This window comes from Xenopus tropicalis, chromosome 9 (assembly GCF_000004195.4).
Source record: "Xenopus tropicalis strain Nigerian chromosome 9, UCB_Xtro_10.0, whole genome shotgun sequence".
NCBI classification, from domain to species: Eukaryota; Metazoa; Chordata; class Amphibia; order Anura; family Pipidae; genus Xenopus; species Xenopus tropicalis.
Window position 1 is genome coordinate 40,319,475 of NC_030685.2, and position 20,582 is coordinate 40,340,056.

Genomic DNA, 20,582 nt, shown 5'->3' on the forward strand with positions numbered 1-20,582 from the left:
TGAGAAGTGAATGAGCTTTATTTATCAAATAGTAACTGCGATGTTATTACTCTATTGACATAACACTAACATATTAGCCAGAACATGAACTGCAAAATAAATCAAGAATAACAGCAGTTTCATAACAACGTCTGAAAAAGTATGCCAGAGAATGGCATCCATAAGCAGTATGGTCACTTCAAGAAAAAAATCCTTTTTTTAAAAATGTTGTTATTTACCTGTTCTTAATCAATCCTCTGTATGCTTCAGTAGAAAGGCTTTTATGACTGGTTTGTGCTCCCGCAACAAAAACATTTCAAGTCTCAATGTTGGTCATGGCTGAACGTCAATTTTTCTTGATTATGCAGAGATCCCATGCTGCGACTGGTAAATGTCTGTCCTGCCATCCATTTTACATGCAGTATGCTGGACTGTATGACTGAAGATGGAATAATATTGGGCTATACCCTCTCAGGGCTTTGCTCACCAGGAGTTTACATACCCAACTTGTAAATCTCATTTCCACAGCATTTTATTCTTGCTACAAGGTGGAGTAGTTCAACTTTTAAGGCAGTTTTAACCTGGTAAATAATATTTTTGCAGGTTTCTGAAAAAAAAGTATATTTTCCAGTAGCAGCATTTTTCTGGCATGTGATGATATGGCAGTTCCAAGATCGCACTTAAATAAGGTTCTGCAAATGCAAAGAAAATACACTGGTCACAAAGCATTTTATTATATATTTACATCAGTCCCTGCTAGATTTGAGCTAAAATCTAATGTCCTTATCACACTCACACTTTAGGGTCAATTGTATTAGGAGGAGTTGACCTGCCTTTGTTTTTGTGGAATCTGAAGTACCAATAGGTACCCGGTGAAATCCATATATACACAGATAAGAATGTACAAACTAACTGAAAATAGTGCCCAAGCTAGAATGAAACTCAAGACCCCTGTGCTGCAAGGCAGAAGTACTATCCACAGACATTGTGCTACCCAAAATAGAAATACGGCAGCACAAAGACAAGTCTATTCATTCTGCCCAATTTAGTCTCGGTGAGAAGCAGTTATTGTTTCTTTATATCGGTACCCTTGTTTCAACCAATTCTGTTTTTTGTTTATATCTGCTCATCTATTCCAAGTAATCATCGCTCAGTATTAGCATTATTATTATGTTTATAAAGGCATGTTGACTGGAAAACATAAATGTACCTATAGGCTTTTGTTCCACAGGTGGGTGGCCTGGCAGAGAATTCCTTTTCTACCTCCCACTCATCAGTACCATATTTTAAATCAGTGGGAAGTGTGGCAGGGCAGGAGTGAGGTGATTTCTCAGTAAGATAACATGCACTGACAGGGAAAGTGCCTTGTGTGGCATAGGCATTCAAGTGGTAGTTTACTTTCAAAACCTTTTTCAGGTCAAATGTTTTTCAACAGTACACCAGAAATAAATTACTTTTTGAAACAGCTTTTTCTATTTCTTTTAATTTTTTAATAAACGTTTACAGTTTGCAACATTAGTAAATACAGTTATTAGTAGCATCAGACTTTAATAAAGATCAGGGATGATGGGTAGTAGTGGCCAATGCTGCTTTAAATAGATGTATCAAGTAATGCATCAAACTGTAACAGTTGAGAGTCAATGGACCCCCCCCCTTTCCCTTAATGAGATGCTCTGGGCAACATGTAACTTTATACTGAAATCTTAGAAAAACAGTAAAAAATAAAGGTCTTTATTTTTCATGTACTAAAAAAAAGTGTTTGGAAGGTAAATTTCCCTTTTAAGGGTAAAGGAATTTTGATTGGATAAAATGAAGTCACATGAACTTACCAAATTAACATTCTACTTATTTTTCAGTTTCTTTACAAATACCACCTCGTCTCTGTTTTTGATGCCATATCTGAAAAAAATAAGCATATCTGCTGATTATTTTGCTTTCCATTTGTACTTAAACTAATGTTTTATATAGATATTTCAATATATAACAAACTGGTTGGTGTTCGGTTTTGCACTTTTTTACCTTATTTGATTTTTTTACAACTATAACTATTATACTCAATTTAAATTAGGAACTGATCACAAAATACATGAGGGAAGGGTGGGGCAGTCGTGAATGTATAGTGGCCTAATTTACACATGCAAATCGATTTGTTATTCAGTCGAACCTTTCATAAAGGATTTAAGATTTTGCCAAATCCCAAAACAGTGAATTCAGTGCATCCCTAATTGTAGCTGTGAGGGATGCAGTATTAATACGAAACAAGGCTGTCCAAATAAAAACCATTTAAATTGGATGACATGATAAAGGAAATGGACATTTCTGAAACGCAGACAACAAAAAAAGACTCATTAAGGAAACAAAGATTGACAATGTTTATTAACCTTTTTAGACACTTTTGTGCAATAGAAATCATGATTCAGTGGGGCTCATTTATAAACGCTAGGGCAAATTTGTACCAATGTTAACCAATTAAGTCAAATAAGTGTTTGCTTTCATTGCTCTACCTGCAGATGCCTGAAAAAAGCTTTTAACTGACTGGTTACTGCCAAGGTACAAATTTGCCTGCCTTCATAAATATCCATGACTGTTATATAATTTATATCCTGGCAAAAAAGTAAATTTTATGAAAAAAAACAACCGTCACATTAATTACTTGATACTGACATTAAATATTCAAAATGTACACCCAGCACACATAAACAATACCCAATGTCTGTTATCTGTGTGTCCTGTATTATTGCAAGAATGTTTTGTATTATTAATGCACAGAGTGGTGGAAGGGGGAGTTTGACTTTAACACTGACTATGCACAGTAGAAATAGATGGATGGTGATTTTTATCTTCTTTTTTTAAACTGTTCTGGTTTTTATTTTAGTGTATTTACTATCAACCTTTATTAATCTGATCCCCCCTAAAACACACTACATAAGTTTTAAATAAGTATTTGATGTTTTTTATAGGTGATGCAGAATTTCTGAAAGTGTGGGCAAAGTGAACAATCTGTTTAAATATTTTTTACCATCTTAATTTTTTAGCGCTAGTGGCGCTAATGTGATTAAGTAAAACTGCCATATTAATCTGATTATACTTACTCACGGAGACTTCTTGAATCTTCTTCCAGCTTCTCTCCAGAAAATGATAAATGGTATGTCCTCCAAACATATTTCCTGATCAAAACATTTTGAACATTATATAAAATACTTCCCACTGTTATTCTCATGTCAGACCAGTTGGGGAAAACTCTGCCACTGTTCCCTTAAAAAAGCAACTAAAGGGCTTATTTACGACCACTTTCATTAAAGGTACTTGTGTCAAAATGCGGTCAAATGTGCTCAAAATTGGACATTGCCTGCTGCAAGCCCTTATATCCTGTTTATATATTTTTTTCTCTTTCTCATACTTGCTTTCTTTTGTATTGATAATAAACTACAGATGTGTTATCAGCATTATAAATAACAATAATTATAAAAACATTCTGCATACCACAGGGAGCCTGTGAGTCATCTGAGGGACATCTACTTCTCTCTAAATGGAACTGCTGATTAGGGCTATCAGTACCATAAAACCATGCCAGAATAGGTACTGGCAAGTCTGGCTGTATGGCTCAATCATTTGCCCCAGAGATAAGGGAGACTCTATGCATTATACTTCTGTTCAGTGCTGTACATATTCCTGACTGTAACCTTTATTAATACACTGGTCTCTGTACTCTAATAACATATATTGTAGTTTTTTATTCAACTAGCCAGCTCCTAGGGCAGGGGTCCTCAAACTTCTGAACCAAGGGGCCGTATCAAGGGCCCCTCAAACTTTTGGGGGGCCGGACCACCATCACCAGCAACAACCCCGCCCCCCCCAGCAGCAGTGGTGGCAAACTGTTGCCCAAACTGGTAGCAATCCACTCCCCCCCCACTCATCATCAAACTTGGGCCCAAACTAGTCGCATTCCCCCCCGGCACTCCGTTCATTACCTGTCCCAGTTCCTGGTCCACTCCCTGCTGCATCCTGCTCCCCCTACATCCTCCAGCTCCCTCCCTGGCATCCTTCAGTTCCCCCCCAGCATCCTCGTGCTCCCCCCCCCCCCCCCCGTGTCCTCTCCAGCATTTTCCAGCTCCCCCCAGCACTTCCAACCCCTTCCCCTGTGTTAGTTCTGGTTCAGCATCCTCCAGCTCCCCCCCCCCGTGTCCTCTCCAGCATCTTCCAGCTCCCCCCTAGCATCTTCCAACCCCTTCCCCTCCCCTAGCGTCCTCCTGCTTCCTGTGGCTCACCCTGCTCTCCCCCAGCGTGCGCCTGTTTCCTCCCACTGCATCCGCTGTGTCCACAAGCTCCCCACTGCATCCACTGTTTTATAAGGTTGCGCCCCGTGCGTACTGATGTCCCCACTGGCCACCAATGACAGGGCCCGTAATTCTTTAAAGGGGGCCCCAGTTTATAAACTTTTTCACGGCTGGGCCCCCTTTAAAGCAAAGGATCGTCCACTGCCAGGGGTGAGGACGTAGCGGGGGGCCGGGTAAATTCCCCTGGGGGCCAGATCCAGCCCGCGGGCTGTAGTTTGAGGACCGCTGTCCTAGGGGGATTTATGTTTAATAATTTTTGTACTATTATTACATGGTTTTAAAGCAACCAGTTAGTGTAGTTGCACACAAATCACGTGCATTGAAAGCAATTACTTTATTTCCAGGTGGAATTTACAAATGAACTCTAGCAAACCCTAAATAGAAAACCAAATGCTTATTTACAGACACATATGCTTCCTCCCCCCCATTTAAAATCTGCAGCAAAAGGATGCTAATGGGAGAGGTACTGTTTCATCCACCATGCCTGAAATATAGTATAGTATAAATATAGTGACACATGGAATCTTTACAGCACAATGAAACAATAAGATCATATAGGTGTAGTCTTTCTTGTACAGAAGGAAAAAGCACTGGCCAAAATCCTTTCTACCTCCCACCCCCGACTTGTCCTATACAAATATGAGAAATCTTATGACTGTTGTTTTTATCTTACCAGCTGATATGCTGTATCCCTCCCTCACGTTGATGTTTAAGCTGAATATATCTCTGGATAGCTCTTTTTAAATCAAGTACTGTAGCATTTTGCACTACAACAACCGCTGGCAGAAAAGAAAAACATATATTTGAAAAAAATCTAAAGAAAACATACAAATCATTTCATCATATAATATGTAACATAGTAACATAGTGTGTGTGGTGAAAAAAACAATAACAAAAAAATCAGGAATGTCACCAAAATTTTAACCCTTTAATTGCCAGCAGAATTTCACATTTCGGTTTCCCTCAGTGCCAGACATTTTCTTAACATTTTGTGCTCTCTCATTTTAGAGGCCTTGGGGGGGGGGTAAAGTTTAGGTAGGCAAACTATATATTGATTTTTCAGGAGAACCTGAGCTTTCCAATTTAGAGCTTGAAATACAAAAAAAAAAGAAAAAGCTATTTTTCATGATAAAGGGATTTATACCAGAAACATATTTTATGGACAAAAATTCAACTGAATTGGAAAGCCTCATGTCTCCCGAACGTGCCAATACCTGATATGTATAGTTTTAGGGAGATTTCTGACTTCTATAGATCAAAAACTCCCAGCAGTAAATTACCACATTTTCAAAGCATTACAGCAGAATACGGCATACTTTCGATTCCAAAGCCAAAAATCCTGGAACTCACGATTCAGTAGGTGCAGAAAAACTGCCTCCATGCAGGTTTATTGGAGCAATCAGTGAGAAGGATGCAGACAGGGCTCCAATAAACCTGCATGGAGGCGGTTTTTTGCACCTACTGAATCATGAGTGACTTCCTTTTTTGTATTTTGCACTTAATATTTTTACAACCAGAAGCCACGGCTTTTAGGAATACGCACTCCAAGTTAACTTTATCATAGACTTTATTTTGGATAGCACAACCAATTTTTTCTTTTTGCAAAAATCCTGGAACATTAGGTTTACCCCAGGAAACCATATATTTTTATCCTAAGTACCAAACGGCAATGCTTTCCAAAATTTGGCAGTTTCTATAATTAATTATGAAAATTCTAAAAAAATCGCCCCACATAACATTAGGTACCAAGAAAACACATCCTAAATATGAAAGCATAGGGGCCACTGAACAGTGTGATGCCCAAACTGCAATATAAGCTACCGGCATGTGCATTATATGCCATAAGACTCCCTAACAGTACGGAAATCCTAGAAAACTATACATTTTGCGAAAGTACACATTCTGACGAAACAAAAATGGGTAAATACATCTTTCTACTGCAAACTACCAAACTACAAAGCTATGCTAAACAGAACGGTTTTTATGACAATTCTGAAAATTGTCACAAAGCTTGCATTTTACCCCATTATGTACCCCCATATTTTGTACCGTATCAACATAAAACATTCTAAATATGAACACCAGAGGTCTACTGAACAGTTTGATGCCCAATATGCATAGATTTACCAAAACTATGTGGGGTACAGAGGAAGCCAAATTGAAATACAGCAGACAAAATATCCATGTGCAAAGACTAGTAACAAAGAACAACGTGAAATGCAATAAAATTGCTAAAAATAAAAAATCACTAAAATCAATGTTTTGGTTGTTTTTGCTTAGTAATATCTGCGGTCAGAATAACAGTTTGAGTATTTTGGCTTGGGCAAATAAGTTTTACAGACAAAGTCAAGTGAACAACAACTATGCATAACTGAAAAAATATAAAATGGCTAAAAATGCAATAAAATGCATAAAAATGCATCAAAATCACAGAAAATGCACCAAAATAATACACAAAAGGTATTGCACAGTGCGGTTAGCAAATACGCTATCCGCAATGACAATAAAACATTTTTTTCAGGCAAGAATAAAAACGATGCAATAAAAAAAAATATACAAAATGACATAAGTGTAAGTGTGTGTGTACACTAGGTAAAATGTGTTTTTGTGCATGTGTGTGTGTGTGTGTGTATGTGTGCGCAAGTAAGTGTGACTGCTGTATGTGCTGTAAATGTGTGAAACCCCCCCAAAAAATGTATGTATGTGTGTGTGTGTAAGTATAAGTGTGTACTAATGTAATAAGTGTGTGTATGTGGCACTTACCTGAGGTCAAGAAGCTGGAGATCTCAATAGGGACACAGGAAAGGTAGCTGCAGTCGGGTCCAGCGAGTGGGCGGTGAAGGAGGGGGGGGGGAGCAGAGGGGGGAGAGGAGGAAGGGAGAGCAGTGAAAGCCAAGCACGTAGAATGCACGTGCTGTAGATTCTACGTCCTGTGGCACTAAAAGGGTTAAGAAACTTTGTCAGAAATAATGAGCAGGGGAAGATACTTGACCTTTGATGAATATCAACATACAGTTTCGCCTAATAAAAAAACAAAGAATTTATACTCACGTAAATTCCTTTTCCCTCAGTCCCGAAGGCAGCACTTACTTAGAGAGACGTCATACCTAGGGTAGGAAAAACACCGCCTTCTCCAATAAATTATTCTGCCCCCTTTACCCATAAAACCCCTCTTCCCTCCACCAGCCTTCAGTGATTTCTCAAGCAATAAACACAAATCAACACAATGCTGCAAAAATATTTACTAAGGGAGGGATATTGTGCTGCCTTCGGGACTGAGGGAAAAGAAATTTACGTGACTATAAATTCTTTGTTTCCCTCACGTCCCTTGGCAGCACTTACTTAGAGAATTGAGTAGCAGTAAACAAAGGGTTTACAACCAGAAAGGAGAACTGTATTTGCAAAAGCCACTTCCCCGGGAGTACTCATATTTACACGATAATGATCTGCAAAAGTTTTGAAGCTTGCCCACGAAGCCGTTCTGCATATTTGGTCCACTGAAACGCCTCCAAGCTCTGCCTGCGAAGCGGACACTGCCCTTGTAGAATGTGCTCTGAGATCCACTGGAACTGGTCTTCCTGAAGAAGAATATGCAGTAGAAATTGCAAGTTTTATCCATTTTGCAATGGCAAATTTAGAAGCAGTTTGTTACCTTTGTTAATGCCACAAAAAGAGACAAACAGGTTGTGTGATCTCCGAAAAGGATGGACTCTATTCAAATAAAAAAGAACACATCTTCGTGCATCCAGCAAGTGTGGATTAGCGAAGAAAGTTGGAAGAATAACCTCGAAATTTCTATGAAAATTAGATGAGACCTTTGGTCTAAATAAAGGATCTGCTTTTAGAATGATCTTATCTGGAAATATCTGCAGACATGATTCCTTACAGGACAAAGCTTGAATTTCGCCAACACGTCTTGCTGAACAGATGGCTACTAAGAATACTGTTTTGATAGAAATGTGAAACATAGAAGCTTCTTCTAGAGGTTCGAAGGGAGCGTGTTGCAAGGATTTTAGAACCACATCCAGATCCCAATTTGATTTAAGGGTATAATTTTTTGGCCTTAATAAATCTTCTAATAAGAGGATGTTCTGCCCAAGTTTTACTTAAGAAAGCAGATAAGGCTGCAATCTGGACTTTAAGTGTAGCTGGAGCGAGATTTTTCTGGAATCCGTCATACAAAAAATCCAAAATAATTGACACTGTGGCTGTTTCTGGAGTCAAACTCTTGCTGGCACACCACTTTCTGAAAGAAATCCAAACTCTTCGGTAAATTAAATTTGTCACCTTTTTTCTACTCTGTAACAGGATCTCAATAACTGGAGAAGAAATTCCTTGTGACTTCATTACATCCCTTTCAGTCTCCAGGCTCTGAGACTTGGGGCCGCTGGATCTGGATGAAGAATTGGACCTTGGGAGAGAAGATTTTCCTTTACTGGAAAATGCCATGGCCAACTTACAGATAATTGAAGGAGATTGGAGTGCCAATTTCTCCTGGGCCAGGAGGAAGCAATCAGAATTACTTCTGTGGAACAAAGGGCAATTTTCTTGACCACTCTTGCTATCATAGGAATTGGTGGAAATACATAAGCCCGGCTGAACTGCCATGGTTGAGCCATAGCATCCACTGCCTCTTCCCCTTTCCCGGCCATTAGAGAGAAAAACCTCTGATGTTTTGTATTGTACCTTGAGGCCATGAGGTCTATTGTTGAAGGACCCCATAAATCGCAGATCTGTAAGTATGTTTCCTGATCCAGACTCCATTCTCCTGGAAGTACCGTCCTGCGGCTTAGAAAATCTGCTTGAACATTGTTGTGGCCTGCAATATGGCGTGCTGACAGCAGTGGCGTAGCGAGGGGGGTGCCGAGGGGGCCATGGCCCCGGGCGGCGTATCAGAAGGGGCGGCGGCAATCACCATGATATTTAACGTACCCCCAACAGACCATCGGCGGCGGTTCCTTCTCTCTTATGGCGCGGCAACAGGCGCTTTTATAAGGTTGCGCCCGTGCGTATGACGTCACACGTCAGCGACGAGGCGCAACCTTATAGAAGTGCCTGTTGCCTGTAAGAGAGAAGGAGCCGCCGCCGATGGTCTGTTGGGGGTATGTACTATGGGGGAAATTGGGGGCACTGTGTGGGGGCTACTGTCTATGGGGAAATTGGGGCACTTTCCATGGGGGGGCCAGGTCTTTGTGGGGTATTGTGTATGGGGGCACTTCCTATTGGGGGCACTGTGTATGGGGCAATTGGGGCTCTGTGTATGAGGGCACTTTCTATTGGGGGGCAAGGTCTTTGTGGGGTATTGTGTATGGGGGCACTTCCTATTGGGGGCACTGTGTATGGGGCAATTGGGGCTCTGTGTATGAGGGCACTTTCTATTGGGGGGCAAGGTCTTTGGGGGGTATTGTCTATGGGGACACTGTGTATGGGGCAATTGGGGCACTGTGTATGGGGGCACTTCCTATTGGGGGCACTTTGTATGGGGCAATTGGGGGCACTGTTTATGGGGGCACTTTCTATTGGGGGAACTTTTTAAGAATAACTAAATAGAGGGGCGGCAAATTTCCGGTCGGCCCCAGGCGACGAAAGCCCACGCTACGCCACTGGCTGACAGACTCTTTAGATATTTCTCTCCCCAACAAAGAATCTTTTTTATTCTTTCGGCTAAATCTCTGCTTCTTGAACCCCCTTGGTGATTTATGTAGTAAGCAACAGTCTCGTTGTCTGTATGTATTAGGACTTCGCAACCTTTAATCATGGATTTGAAAGCAAGCAGAGCCTTCCAAACTGCCTCTAGTTCCAAGGAATTTGATGACAGATGAATCTCTTCGTTTTCCCAAATACCTTGTTTTACAATGTTTCCTAGATGAGCTCCCCAACCTGTTCCACTTGCATCTGTCGTGATAAGTATGGGGGAATCTGGAAACATCTGGGTGCCTCTTGAAAGATTTTTTGGTTGAAGCCACCAAATAAGGGAATTTTTTACCTTCTGGGGTATATGGATCTTTCGGTGTAGTTACCTTCTTTGATTATCCCAAACCAGTTTTATATATCTCTGTAGTTCCTTCATATGAGCATGCCCCCAGGGAACTGCTTCTAAGGCTGCCGAGAAGAGACCTAGAATTTCTAGACCTTGTTTCACTGAAGAAATTTTCCTTTTTTGAAATTCGTAAACTTTTTCCCTAATTTTTTCTCTTGAGGAAGGAAGATTTTTCCTTTCACAGTATTCCATATGATACCTAGGAATTTTACTTCTGTTGAAGGATGTAAATTGGACTTTTCCCAGTTTACTAGCCAGCCCAGTGACTGGAATACATTTAGAACTTGGGATAACTGATCTTTCAGAACTTGTTCTGATTATGCCTTTAGTAAGCAGTCATCTAGATATGGAATTATTGCAATACCTTGGGTCCTTAGGTATGCCGCTACCACCACTAGAACTTTGGTAAATACCCTTGGGGCACTTGAAATTCCGAATGGTAATGCTGTGAACTGGAGGTGTTCTGTACCTGATGGCCTTCTTATGGCTACTCTTAGGAACTTTTGATGACATTTTCTTATGGGAATATGCAAATATGCATTCTGTAGATCCAGGGTGCACATAACTTCTTTCTTGTGAATAGTGAGCAACGTGGACCTTATAGATTCCATCTTGAATTTCCTTTTTTGAATGAATTGATTTAAGAATCTTAAGTCCAAAACGGTTCTGAATTTTTTGTTTGGTTTTGAACAAGGAAAATTGGGGAATAAACCCCTAAAAATTTTTCTTCCTGAGGTACCAGAACTAATACCCCTATATCTTTGAATTCTTGGATAGCAGCTTCCATTGCTTGCTCTGCTAGACTTTGCTTTGGAAGATGAGTTTCTAGGAATCTTATTGGAGGAAGCAGCCTGAACTCTATGGCATAGCCAAGTCTTATTAATTGTAGCACCCATTTGCCTGAAGTGATCTTTTCCCAATCTTGAATAAACCATCTTAGTCTCCCTGCTACTGGCAGATAGTCATGCTGAAAAAGGCTTCTGCCCGAAAACTAGGGCGCCCCCTTCCTCTTGAGGATTTTCCTCTGGGCTGCCCAAGGGTTCTATCTCTAGATGTTTTGCTAGTTCTCCAGTCTTGTCTATATCCATAAGAGGTTTTTGAGCCTCGAAAAAAAGGACGCTTAAAGGATCTTTTATCCTGAGGCAGACTTCTCACTTTATCGTCTGACTTTTTCTCCACTAGCATCTCCAGTTCTGATCCAAAAAGTTTCTCTCCTTCAAAGGGTAAGTTAAGAAGACGATTTTTAGACGCATTATCAGCTCTCCATGGCTTTAGCCATAAAGCTCTTCTTGCAGTAGTGGCAAAAGAGGTTGTTTTTGCTAATATATCAACTGAGGCTAAGGCTGCTTCAGTTAAAAAGTCTGATGCCGACATCAGCATGGGAAGATCCGATAAAAGATTTTCTCTTGCAATACCTTTCTTTAATGCCTTCTCCAACTGCAAGATCCAAACTTTAACCGAGCTACTGATGCTGCTGCTATTGCCGGTTTAAACCCCGCTGCGGCTGCCAGGTAAGCCTTCCTTAAAGCTCCCTCTGCTTTCCTGTTCATAGGGTCCTTGAGGCCGGTACTGTCTTCCAAGGGTAAAGTAGTCCTCTTAACTGTTTGAGCCACTGGGGGATCTAATTTAGGAGCTGTATCCCAAAATTTTGCATCTTCAGCATCAAAGGGAAAAAGTAAATTAAAATTTCTTTTGCAGGCCCCATTTCCTATCCAATACTGCCCACTGATTTTGAATCTTATTCTTAATAGCCTCATCAACTGGAAAAGATACTTTACGTTTACCTATGTTAGCAAACAATTTACTAGATTCCTTGGGGGGTTCAGAAGATTCTTCTAGACCCATTGTATCTCTGACTGCCGCAATCAGGGCTCCTATTTCATCCACTGGAAAAAATTCCTCTGAATCTGAAATTTCTCCTTCTTCAGAGTCAGATTCAATTTTACACTTTGAGGTTCCCTCCCCAAGGGAAGTATCAGAAGACCAATCTTCATAAAGAGACCCCCTCAGCTTGTAGAGATTCTTTAGGTTTTTGTTGACTGAATGATTCAAAAGCTTGAAGCATAGCCCCCTTCATCCAAGAAACTAATTCATCAGCACCACCTGAGGGGTTAATAGGATTTTTGAGCTTCTCTTTACATGTACAGCATAACTTTTCTCCCTCTAAGGAACTGAATTTGACTTCACAGCCCAGGCAGGAGATTAAAGATGGCTTTTTTTAAATCCTTTTTCACTTTAGGTGACTCAGATAAACTCTCTTTACATTTTGCTTTTTCTTTATTTTTCCCTTTCTCCACTTTCTCTGGAGCAGTGTCAGCCATTGCTGAAACAACAATAAAAAGAGATTGCCTCCGTGTCAGAGATACAAAAGAAATAAAATGTAAAAGCATCATAAAGATGCGTACTTACAGGCAGAGATGGAGCGTTTTATACGTGTGGACAGGCAGCAGGAATAAAACCCCTGGAGCGGCTACGCGCCGCCATAACCACCAGCTTAAGAACCAGCCCTCCGGAAGTAACCCTGCGTTCCACCTATGCGTTCCATCTGCCTCGCGTCTGCGTTTCACCTACGCAGCGTGGTGCGAGTTAGTGACGTCACCGCCTCAACAACATGCGGCAAACTCCAAGACACTTACGCGTGTCTTAAACTCGCTTAAGGGAGGCACAACCATCCGACTGGCGACCCATAACAAGCCCTCCTGGGCTTCAGCGTAAGGGTACCCAATTACCACATCACAGGGGGCACACTTGTCTGAATGACGCCCTGGACTTACGCAGCATCTCGGGGCACGGTCGTCTGACAGGCGCCCAGGCAAGTTTAACGGTGTAATCCATCCGGTAGGAAAAAAACACTGAAGGCTGGTGGAGGGAAGAGGGGTTTTATGGGTAAAGGGGGCGGAATAATTTATTGGAGAAGGCGGTGTTTTTCCTACCCTAGGTATGACGTCTTAAGTGCTTAGGGAAAAAAAATAATTCTATGCAACTTTACAATATACAATCATTACTATTTTTCTATGGTTATTTGTATATGTAATGCTATTGAAAGTAGTGCTGGGCGGTATACCGGTAAAAACCGATCACCGGTTTTTTCTTTGAAACCGATATGAATTTTCTACATACCCCCATACCGGTGTGCGTGAATACTTCCGGGTGCGCGCGTGACGTCAGCGCGCACGTGACGTCAGCGCGCACGCGACGTCAGCGCGCACACTCTACAAAAGCGCCATCGCTAGGACGCATTCAGAGTCGGATACCAATGTGAGCTGTCGGGGGGTGCCTGGCAAGTAATTATATTTTATGTGAAGGGGATGGGGGGGTGTTATTTATGTGAAGGGGATGGGGGGGGTGTTTGGGGTGGGGGTGGGTGGGTTATACTTATGTGAAGGGGATGGGGTTGTGTTTGGGGGGGGTGGGATGGGGTGGGGTGGGGGGTTATATTTATGTGAAGGGGATGGGGGGGTGTTTGGGGTGGGGTAGGGGGGGTGTGTGCGGATGGGGGTGTGTTTGGGGTGGGGTGGGGGTGTGTGTGCGGATGGGGGGGTGTTTGGGGTGGGAGGGGTGCGTGCGGATGGGGGGGTGGGGGGGGTGCGTGCGGATGGGGGGGTGTTTGGGGTGGGGGGGTGCGTGCGGATGGGGGGGTGGGGGGGGGTGCGTGCGGATGGGGGGGTGTTTGGGGTGGGGGGGGGGTGCGGGTGGTGGGTGTTTGGGGTGGTCACCTAATCATGCATGGGGAAAAAAAAATACCGTCAAATACCGTGATACCGATATAATTTTGAAAAATACCGTGATATAAATTTTTGGTCATACCGCCCAGCACTAATTGAAAGAATTGTTTGTCTGTCCCTTTCTATTCTCTGCCCTGGTAAAGGTTGCAACCAGGGGTTAAACAAATGCTGCCACCTGTCTGGTTTTGAATCAGACAGTCCAATTTATATAGGGACTGTCTGGTTCAAAGCAGCCTGGTCCTGGGTTTCAGAGAGAACAAGACAATTTTTTCCTATTACCTGGGTTTCAGAGAAACACTGTTTGACTGAATAAAAAGTCAGCCAATCCCTGCATACTGTGTCATAAGGCCACCTCCCGTGTCACTGGCCTGTCTCCAATGTCATTAGCTACGCACCAAACGTGCATCCTGGCTAGATTATCTGAAGGTAAAAGGTGGCAACCCTAAATTTAATAAAAATGCAATTTGCAATAAGTGCAGCCCAGCCACAATGGGAAGCTTTCCTAAATTTCCACATGATCTGGTAACCTTACTTTAATTTAACGTAATTAAACTAAATGAGAAACTAAGACTACTACATTTTGTCTCAAAAAAGAGAAACCCTATGATTCATAATACTAAGGAATCCTCTAACTAACCTGAAGCCAAATTTCACCAGTATTATTAAAAGTAGAATATGTTATCTTTAAAGGGGGGGTTCACCTTCATGTTAACTTTTAATATGTTATAGAATGGCCAATTCTTAGCAATTTTTCAATTGATCATTTTTTTATTTTTTTATTTTTATAATTTTTTAATTATTTGCCGCCTTCTTCTGGCTTTTTCAGGCTTTTAAATGGGGCTCACTGACCCCAGCAGTCCATAAACTATTGCTCTGTGAAGCTACAATGTTATTGTTACTTTATATTACTTATTTTTCTATTCAGGTCCTCTCCTATAAATATATCACTCAAACCACTGCTGCAGAAATTCCAAACTAGAGAGCTGCTGAACAAAAAGCTAAAAAACCACAGACATTAAAAAAGGAAGACCAATTGTAAATTGTCTCAGAATATCACCCTCTACATCATACTAAAAGTTAATAAAGGCGAACAACTCCTTTAACATAATTTGTATAATACTTACGCATTATTTCTCCATCTGCTTTACAGACTCTGACAGTCATTGCCTGGCCATATTCAAGAGCAATCTGGGAATTAATTTCTTCTAAGGTAACCTGTGAAAAGGAAGTAATATGATAATTATAAAAACAAGAACACTACTTTAAAACTGCTTAAAAAGAATTAGTAGTCAAATTACTACTACTAAACCAACCCTAAGGAAAGCATAACAACAGGCTTTTTAAGGTGAAAATGTGCATCTCTAAAGTGGTAGAGAACTCGTTATAATATCTCTCATGCACTACCATTCCAAATGTAATCACCCCTGCCTAATTGGCTTTGTTGCTGTATTGGGCATTGCAAAAAGTTGATAACCTTGGCCACACAAAAAACATATTCTGGAAGCAATTTGGAAGCTATAAGCAAGTTTCCAATGGAATCGATCAATGATATTTGTGTTATGTTCCTTTACAAAAAATGTGGCACAGACAAATTCAATTCAATTCTGACATTTGGCATGTTAATGAATGAGGTCACTGGCTGACTGAGCATTGCATAGACCTGTACTTTTAAAAAGTAATCAGACAGTTAATTGTATGCTTATGGTGTGGTATATACAATACCCAGTCCTCAGCGCTCTTGATAATGTTCAGTGAAGTCAAATAATCATAACGAGTGTTTGTAATCCTGCAGCTCCTCCACAGATCAACCCCTTTGACTGGGTCCAACAAACTTATAGAGATGTATAGCGGGAGCGCATGTGTATAGAAATGAAAGACAAAAAACAACTTATAAAGCAAAAACGTTTAAAAGTGGTAATTCCTTAAGTGCATCCAAACACCAAATGTATATATAGTGCATATGTCTATGAAGATTCTCATTCATCCAGGTCATGATATACAGTATCTAGTAGAATTAAGTCTAAAACAACTGGACTTTTCTGAGTTTTTCTTGAAAACGTTTCACCACTCATCCAAGTGGCTTCTTCAGTTCAAATGACTGGTAGGGAATTCCCCGGTATTTAAACTCTTGACAACAGTTCACACTTCCAGTCATGTACTTTGAAGGATTAACACCTTCATCAATGAGAATCTTGGTACCATTGTGATTGGATCATACCTTCTTACACCTGTCAGTTTCAGCTAACACCTAACTGAACAAGTTCAATGGAACCATTGTGATTGGATGTCTGTGACTCTACTACCGTCAAGAGTTTAAATACCGGGGAATTCCCTACCAGTCATTTCACCTACTACGGTACGCTTCCTCAGGAGTTAAATAGTTGGACTATTGAACTCCTGAGGAAGCGTACCGTAGTACGTGAAACGCGTTGAGTCTTTTATGAACCTTTTTATCTCCTACATTTTGTAAGTACCATTGCTTTTAGCAGTTGTCTTGTAATAAATAACATTGCACTATTTGCTGCTTCTTTCTCTTTTTGTGCCTACACTGAGGATACGGCTACATCTCAATTTTGGATTTTTCCCATACGTTTGGCTTGATTTTACCGCCATCTGGTGAGCAATTTGCATTACTGCACATGGTGTTATTGCTCAATAATCTTGCACTATATATACATTTGGTGTTTGGATGCACTTAAGGAATTACCACTTTTAAACGTTTTTGCACTATAAGTTGTTTTTTGTCTTCCATTTCTATACACATGCGCTCCCGCTATACATCTCTATAAGTTAATTGTATGCTGATTGGCTGGATCAGCATAATTTATAATCTGGGCATGTGGCCAGCATTAGAATCCACGTCGACAGGACGCAAAATGGTGAGATGCTTTACATGAACCAAAGTACATTCAAATGCATTAAACAAGAGACTCACAAACCTGACAAAAATAACTGGAAACAAATTTTCTCAAAACGTGAAAAATCTGAAATCAGTGAGTCAACAAATACGTACCTGAATAGGTAAGTCGCACAGCAAAGGATCCTGTACAATCATTGCCAAGCCTTCCTGGAATATATCGACAACCTCCGCATGTGGCAATTCCTCATCTACATCTTGTTTTACCTCGTATGAAAGATTCTGCTCTACATCATCATTTTCACACTCATTTGCAGTCTTTACATCCATCACCTTTCAGATAATGTTGAAAAAGGAAAAACTGTCCAAGTTAGTTCATCCTTTTAGCAATAAAAAATACATAGCAGTTAAGAGATAAAGAGTTTGTAAATATATACCACCAGCAATTTATTTTTAAAGGTTTTTTAAGTTTTTATTAGCTGGCTTATTCTCCTACAGAAGGGCACCATTCTAAAAAGTATGTGGAGACATGCAGCTCAGAGGTGTCTTTAAAACAAGGACCATGAATTTTTAGAATGACACAACTAGCATTTATAAGCTCAAGTTCCCAACCTCAGATTCTGAATGTGACATTATAAAAGAACCAGAAACTCCAACAAAGAAAGTGGTTTAAAATCATTAAAATATAAAGAATTATGACAACGTTGCTATTACCCAGATATGTATGTGTAACCCAGATATATGACATCCTATGAAACTGGTTTTGTAAACTAACAACACACTACATTTGTATACTTTATGTTCATCTACTTTATTTTGTTTTTTATTTGTCTCAAATTGAAAATCTAAATAAAAACATACTGAAAAAACATACTACTGCCACTGGTAAGTTGTGTGTTTGCTTCAGAAAGACTACTATAGTTCATGCATGCACCTATCACAACTGGACTACTGCAACCTGCTACTACCTGGGCTCTCTCCCCCCTACAGTCTGTATTAGATACTGCTGCCAGAATTCTCCTCCTCTCATCCAAAATGGTATAGCTCCCCCCCCTGAAATCCTTATCATGGCTTGCCATAAAACAAAGAATAACTCCTTCTTAAAACCTTCAAAGCCCTTCTTTCCTCATTTCCCACCTTAAACCTTCCTTCTTTTCTGGAATTCCTTAAAGGAACAGTAACACCAAAAAATGAAAGTGTATAAATATAATTACTATATTATGTACTGTTGCCCTGTGCTGGTACACCTGGTGTGTTTGCCTCAGAAAGACTACTATAGTTTATATAAACAAAGCAGATAGCAGATAAAGCCCCATTATATTCTACAGAGCTTATCTGTTATCTGCAGTAGGTTAATGATCAAATTGAGGAATATTGGCCTAGAACATAATATTTGTAATTGGATAGAGAACTGGCTGAAGGATAGATTACAAAGAGTGGTGGTAAATGGAACATTTTCTAATTGGACCAGTGTGGTTAGTGGAGTACCGCAGGGGTCAGTCCTTGGTCCTTTGCTTTTTAACTTGTTTATTAATGACCTGGAGGTGGGCATAGACAATACTGTTTCTATTTTTGCTGATGACACAAAATTATGCAAAAAGTTCCATGCAGGATGTTGCCGCTTTGCAGAGCGATTTGACAGAATTGGAAAACTGGGCAGCAAACTGGAAGGTGAGGTTCAATGTTGATAAGTGCAGAGTTATGCATTTTGGTAGAAATAATATAAACGCAAACTATCTACTGAATGGTAGTGTGTTGGGGGTTTCCTTAATGGAGAAGGATCTAGGGGTTTTTGTTGATAACAAGTTGTCTAATTCCAGGCAGTGTCATTCTGTTTGCAGTGAGGTAAAAAAACAATACCAAAAGTCCTCAGCGCTCAGATGTGATGAAGTATCCAATCTTACGTGAACCAAATGTTTGTGTAAATAGACTCGGCACCATCATGACACTATACACATCCCGAGTCTATTATCCAGCCCTCAATACCCTGATGTGGCCCGGAGCCCGGCACTCTAGGATTACCCTTGTTTTGCTGATCGCTACACATATCTATGAGCTTACTAATACCAATGATCAGTAGATAGTTTAGATGATACCGAAAGGGTTACACCTGATGACATCATTAACGTCAGACAGGAGCTTTACACGAGGCATAGATACTTTGTATCAGAGCTATATAAGGCTGGGTACTAGTGATTTGGGACCATTTGATCTTTGCTCCTGAGGAAGTGTACCGACAAGTACACGAAACGCGTTGGGCTTTTGTGGACATTGAGCTCCTGTATCACACTACTTTTGTAAGTTTTATTCTTTATGCAGTTGTTTTTTAATAAATAATATTGCACCAGTGGCGGTTCTTCTCTTTGTGTGCCTCATTGAGGTTACAGCCACAGCCTGCAAGAGGATAACCATCCTTGGTCTGCACGTTGATACAGTTGCGTTCCACTTCAAGGATACAATATCCGTTCATTTGGCTACATTCTGCAAATGAATACATCATGTTTGTTTTGCTTCAACAACACTGCCATCTGGTAAGCAGTTAGTGGTACTGCACCCTGGTGTGAATGTTAATCTATTGAGCACAAGCAACACTTTATACGGGGTTAAGGTTTCACCTTATATAAACGTTGCCACACCATTATTTTTCCTTTGTTTTTGTTTTTTTTTTTTCCCTTATTTATGCGCTCCGGATTTCCATATCGTTGAGTAGTGTCATTCTGTGGCTACTAAAGCAAATAAAGTGCTGTCTTGTATAAAAAAGGGCATTGACTCAAGGGATGAAAACATAATTTTGCCTCTTTATAGGTCCCTGGTAAGGCCTCACCTTGAGTATGCAGTGCAGTTTTGGGCTCCAGTCCTTAAGAAGGATATTAATGAGCTGGAGAGAGTGCAGACGTGCAACTAAACTGGTTAAGGGGATGGAAGATTTAAACTATGAGGTTAGACTGTCAAGGTTGGGGTTGTTTTCTCTGGAAAAGAGGTGCTTGCAAGGGGACATGATTACTCTGTACAAGTACATTAGAGGGGATTATAGGCAGATGGGGGATGTTCTTTTTTCCCATAAAAACAATCAACGCACCAGAGGTCACCCCTTTAGATTAAAGGGGACGGAGCTTCCATTTGAAGCAGCGTAGGTGGTTTTTCACGGTGAGGGCAGTGAGGTTGTGGAATGCCCTTCCTAGAGATGTGGTAATGGCAGATTCTGTTAATGCCTTTAAGAGGGGCCTGGATGAGTTCTTGAACAAGCAGAATATCCAAGGCTATTGTGATACTAATATCTACAGTTAGTATTAGTGGTTGTATATATAGTTTATGTATGTGAGTATATAGATTGGTAGGTGTGGGTTGTGTGTGCTGGGTTTACTTGGATGGGTTGAACTTGATGGACTCTGGTCTTTTTTCAACTCTATGTAACTATGTAACCTGTGCCTTTTCTCTTTTTTTCCAGGTAGAATGGCTGCCCCCATGGCTACACAGCAGCTTATTTATATAAGCTATAGTACCATTACTTTAGCAAATACACAACTTGACCTGTGCAGGGTAACAGTACATTATAGTTTAAATACTTTAATACACTTTCATTTTTGGCATTACTGTTCCTTCAAGAGAGAACTAAAGACTACCTCTTGGAGAACCAGAGCCGT

General features: G+C 40.6%; 1 protein-coding gene across 4 annotated transcripts in view; it reads right to left on the minus strand.

Annotated features, from left to right (window-relative positions):
• Positions 1-20,582, minus strand: part of snrnp25 (small nuclear ribonucleoprotein, U11/U12 25kDa subunit) — a 26,948-nt gene continuing 6,366 nt past the window's right edge. For all 4 annotated transcript variants that reach the window (XM_012970436.2, XM_012970435.3, NM_001016702.2 and 1 more), the window contains 6 exon segments: positions 17,095-17,271; positions 15,206-15,296; positions 4,990-5,095; positions 3,072-3,146; positions 1,809-1,878; positions 1-671 (listed from right to left, as the gene is read on the minus strand). In XM_012970436.2, the coding sequence (XP_012825890.1) occupies positions 1,821-1,878; positions 3,072-3,146; positions 4,990-5,095; positions 15,206-15,296; positions 17,095-17,268 (504 nt within the window). In that variant the 5' untranslated portion in view covers positions 17,269-17,271 and the 3' untranslated portion in view covers positions 1-671; positions 1,809-1,820.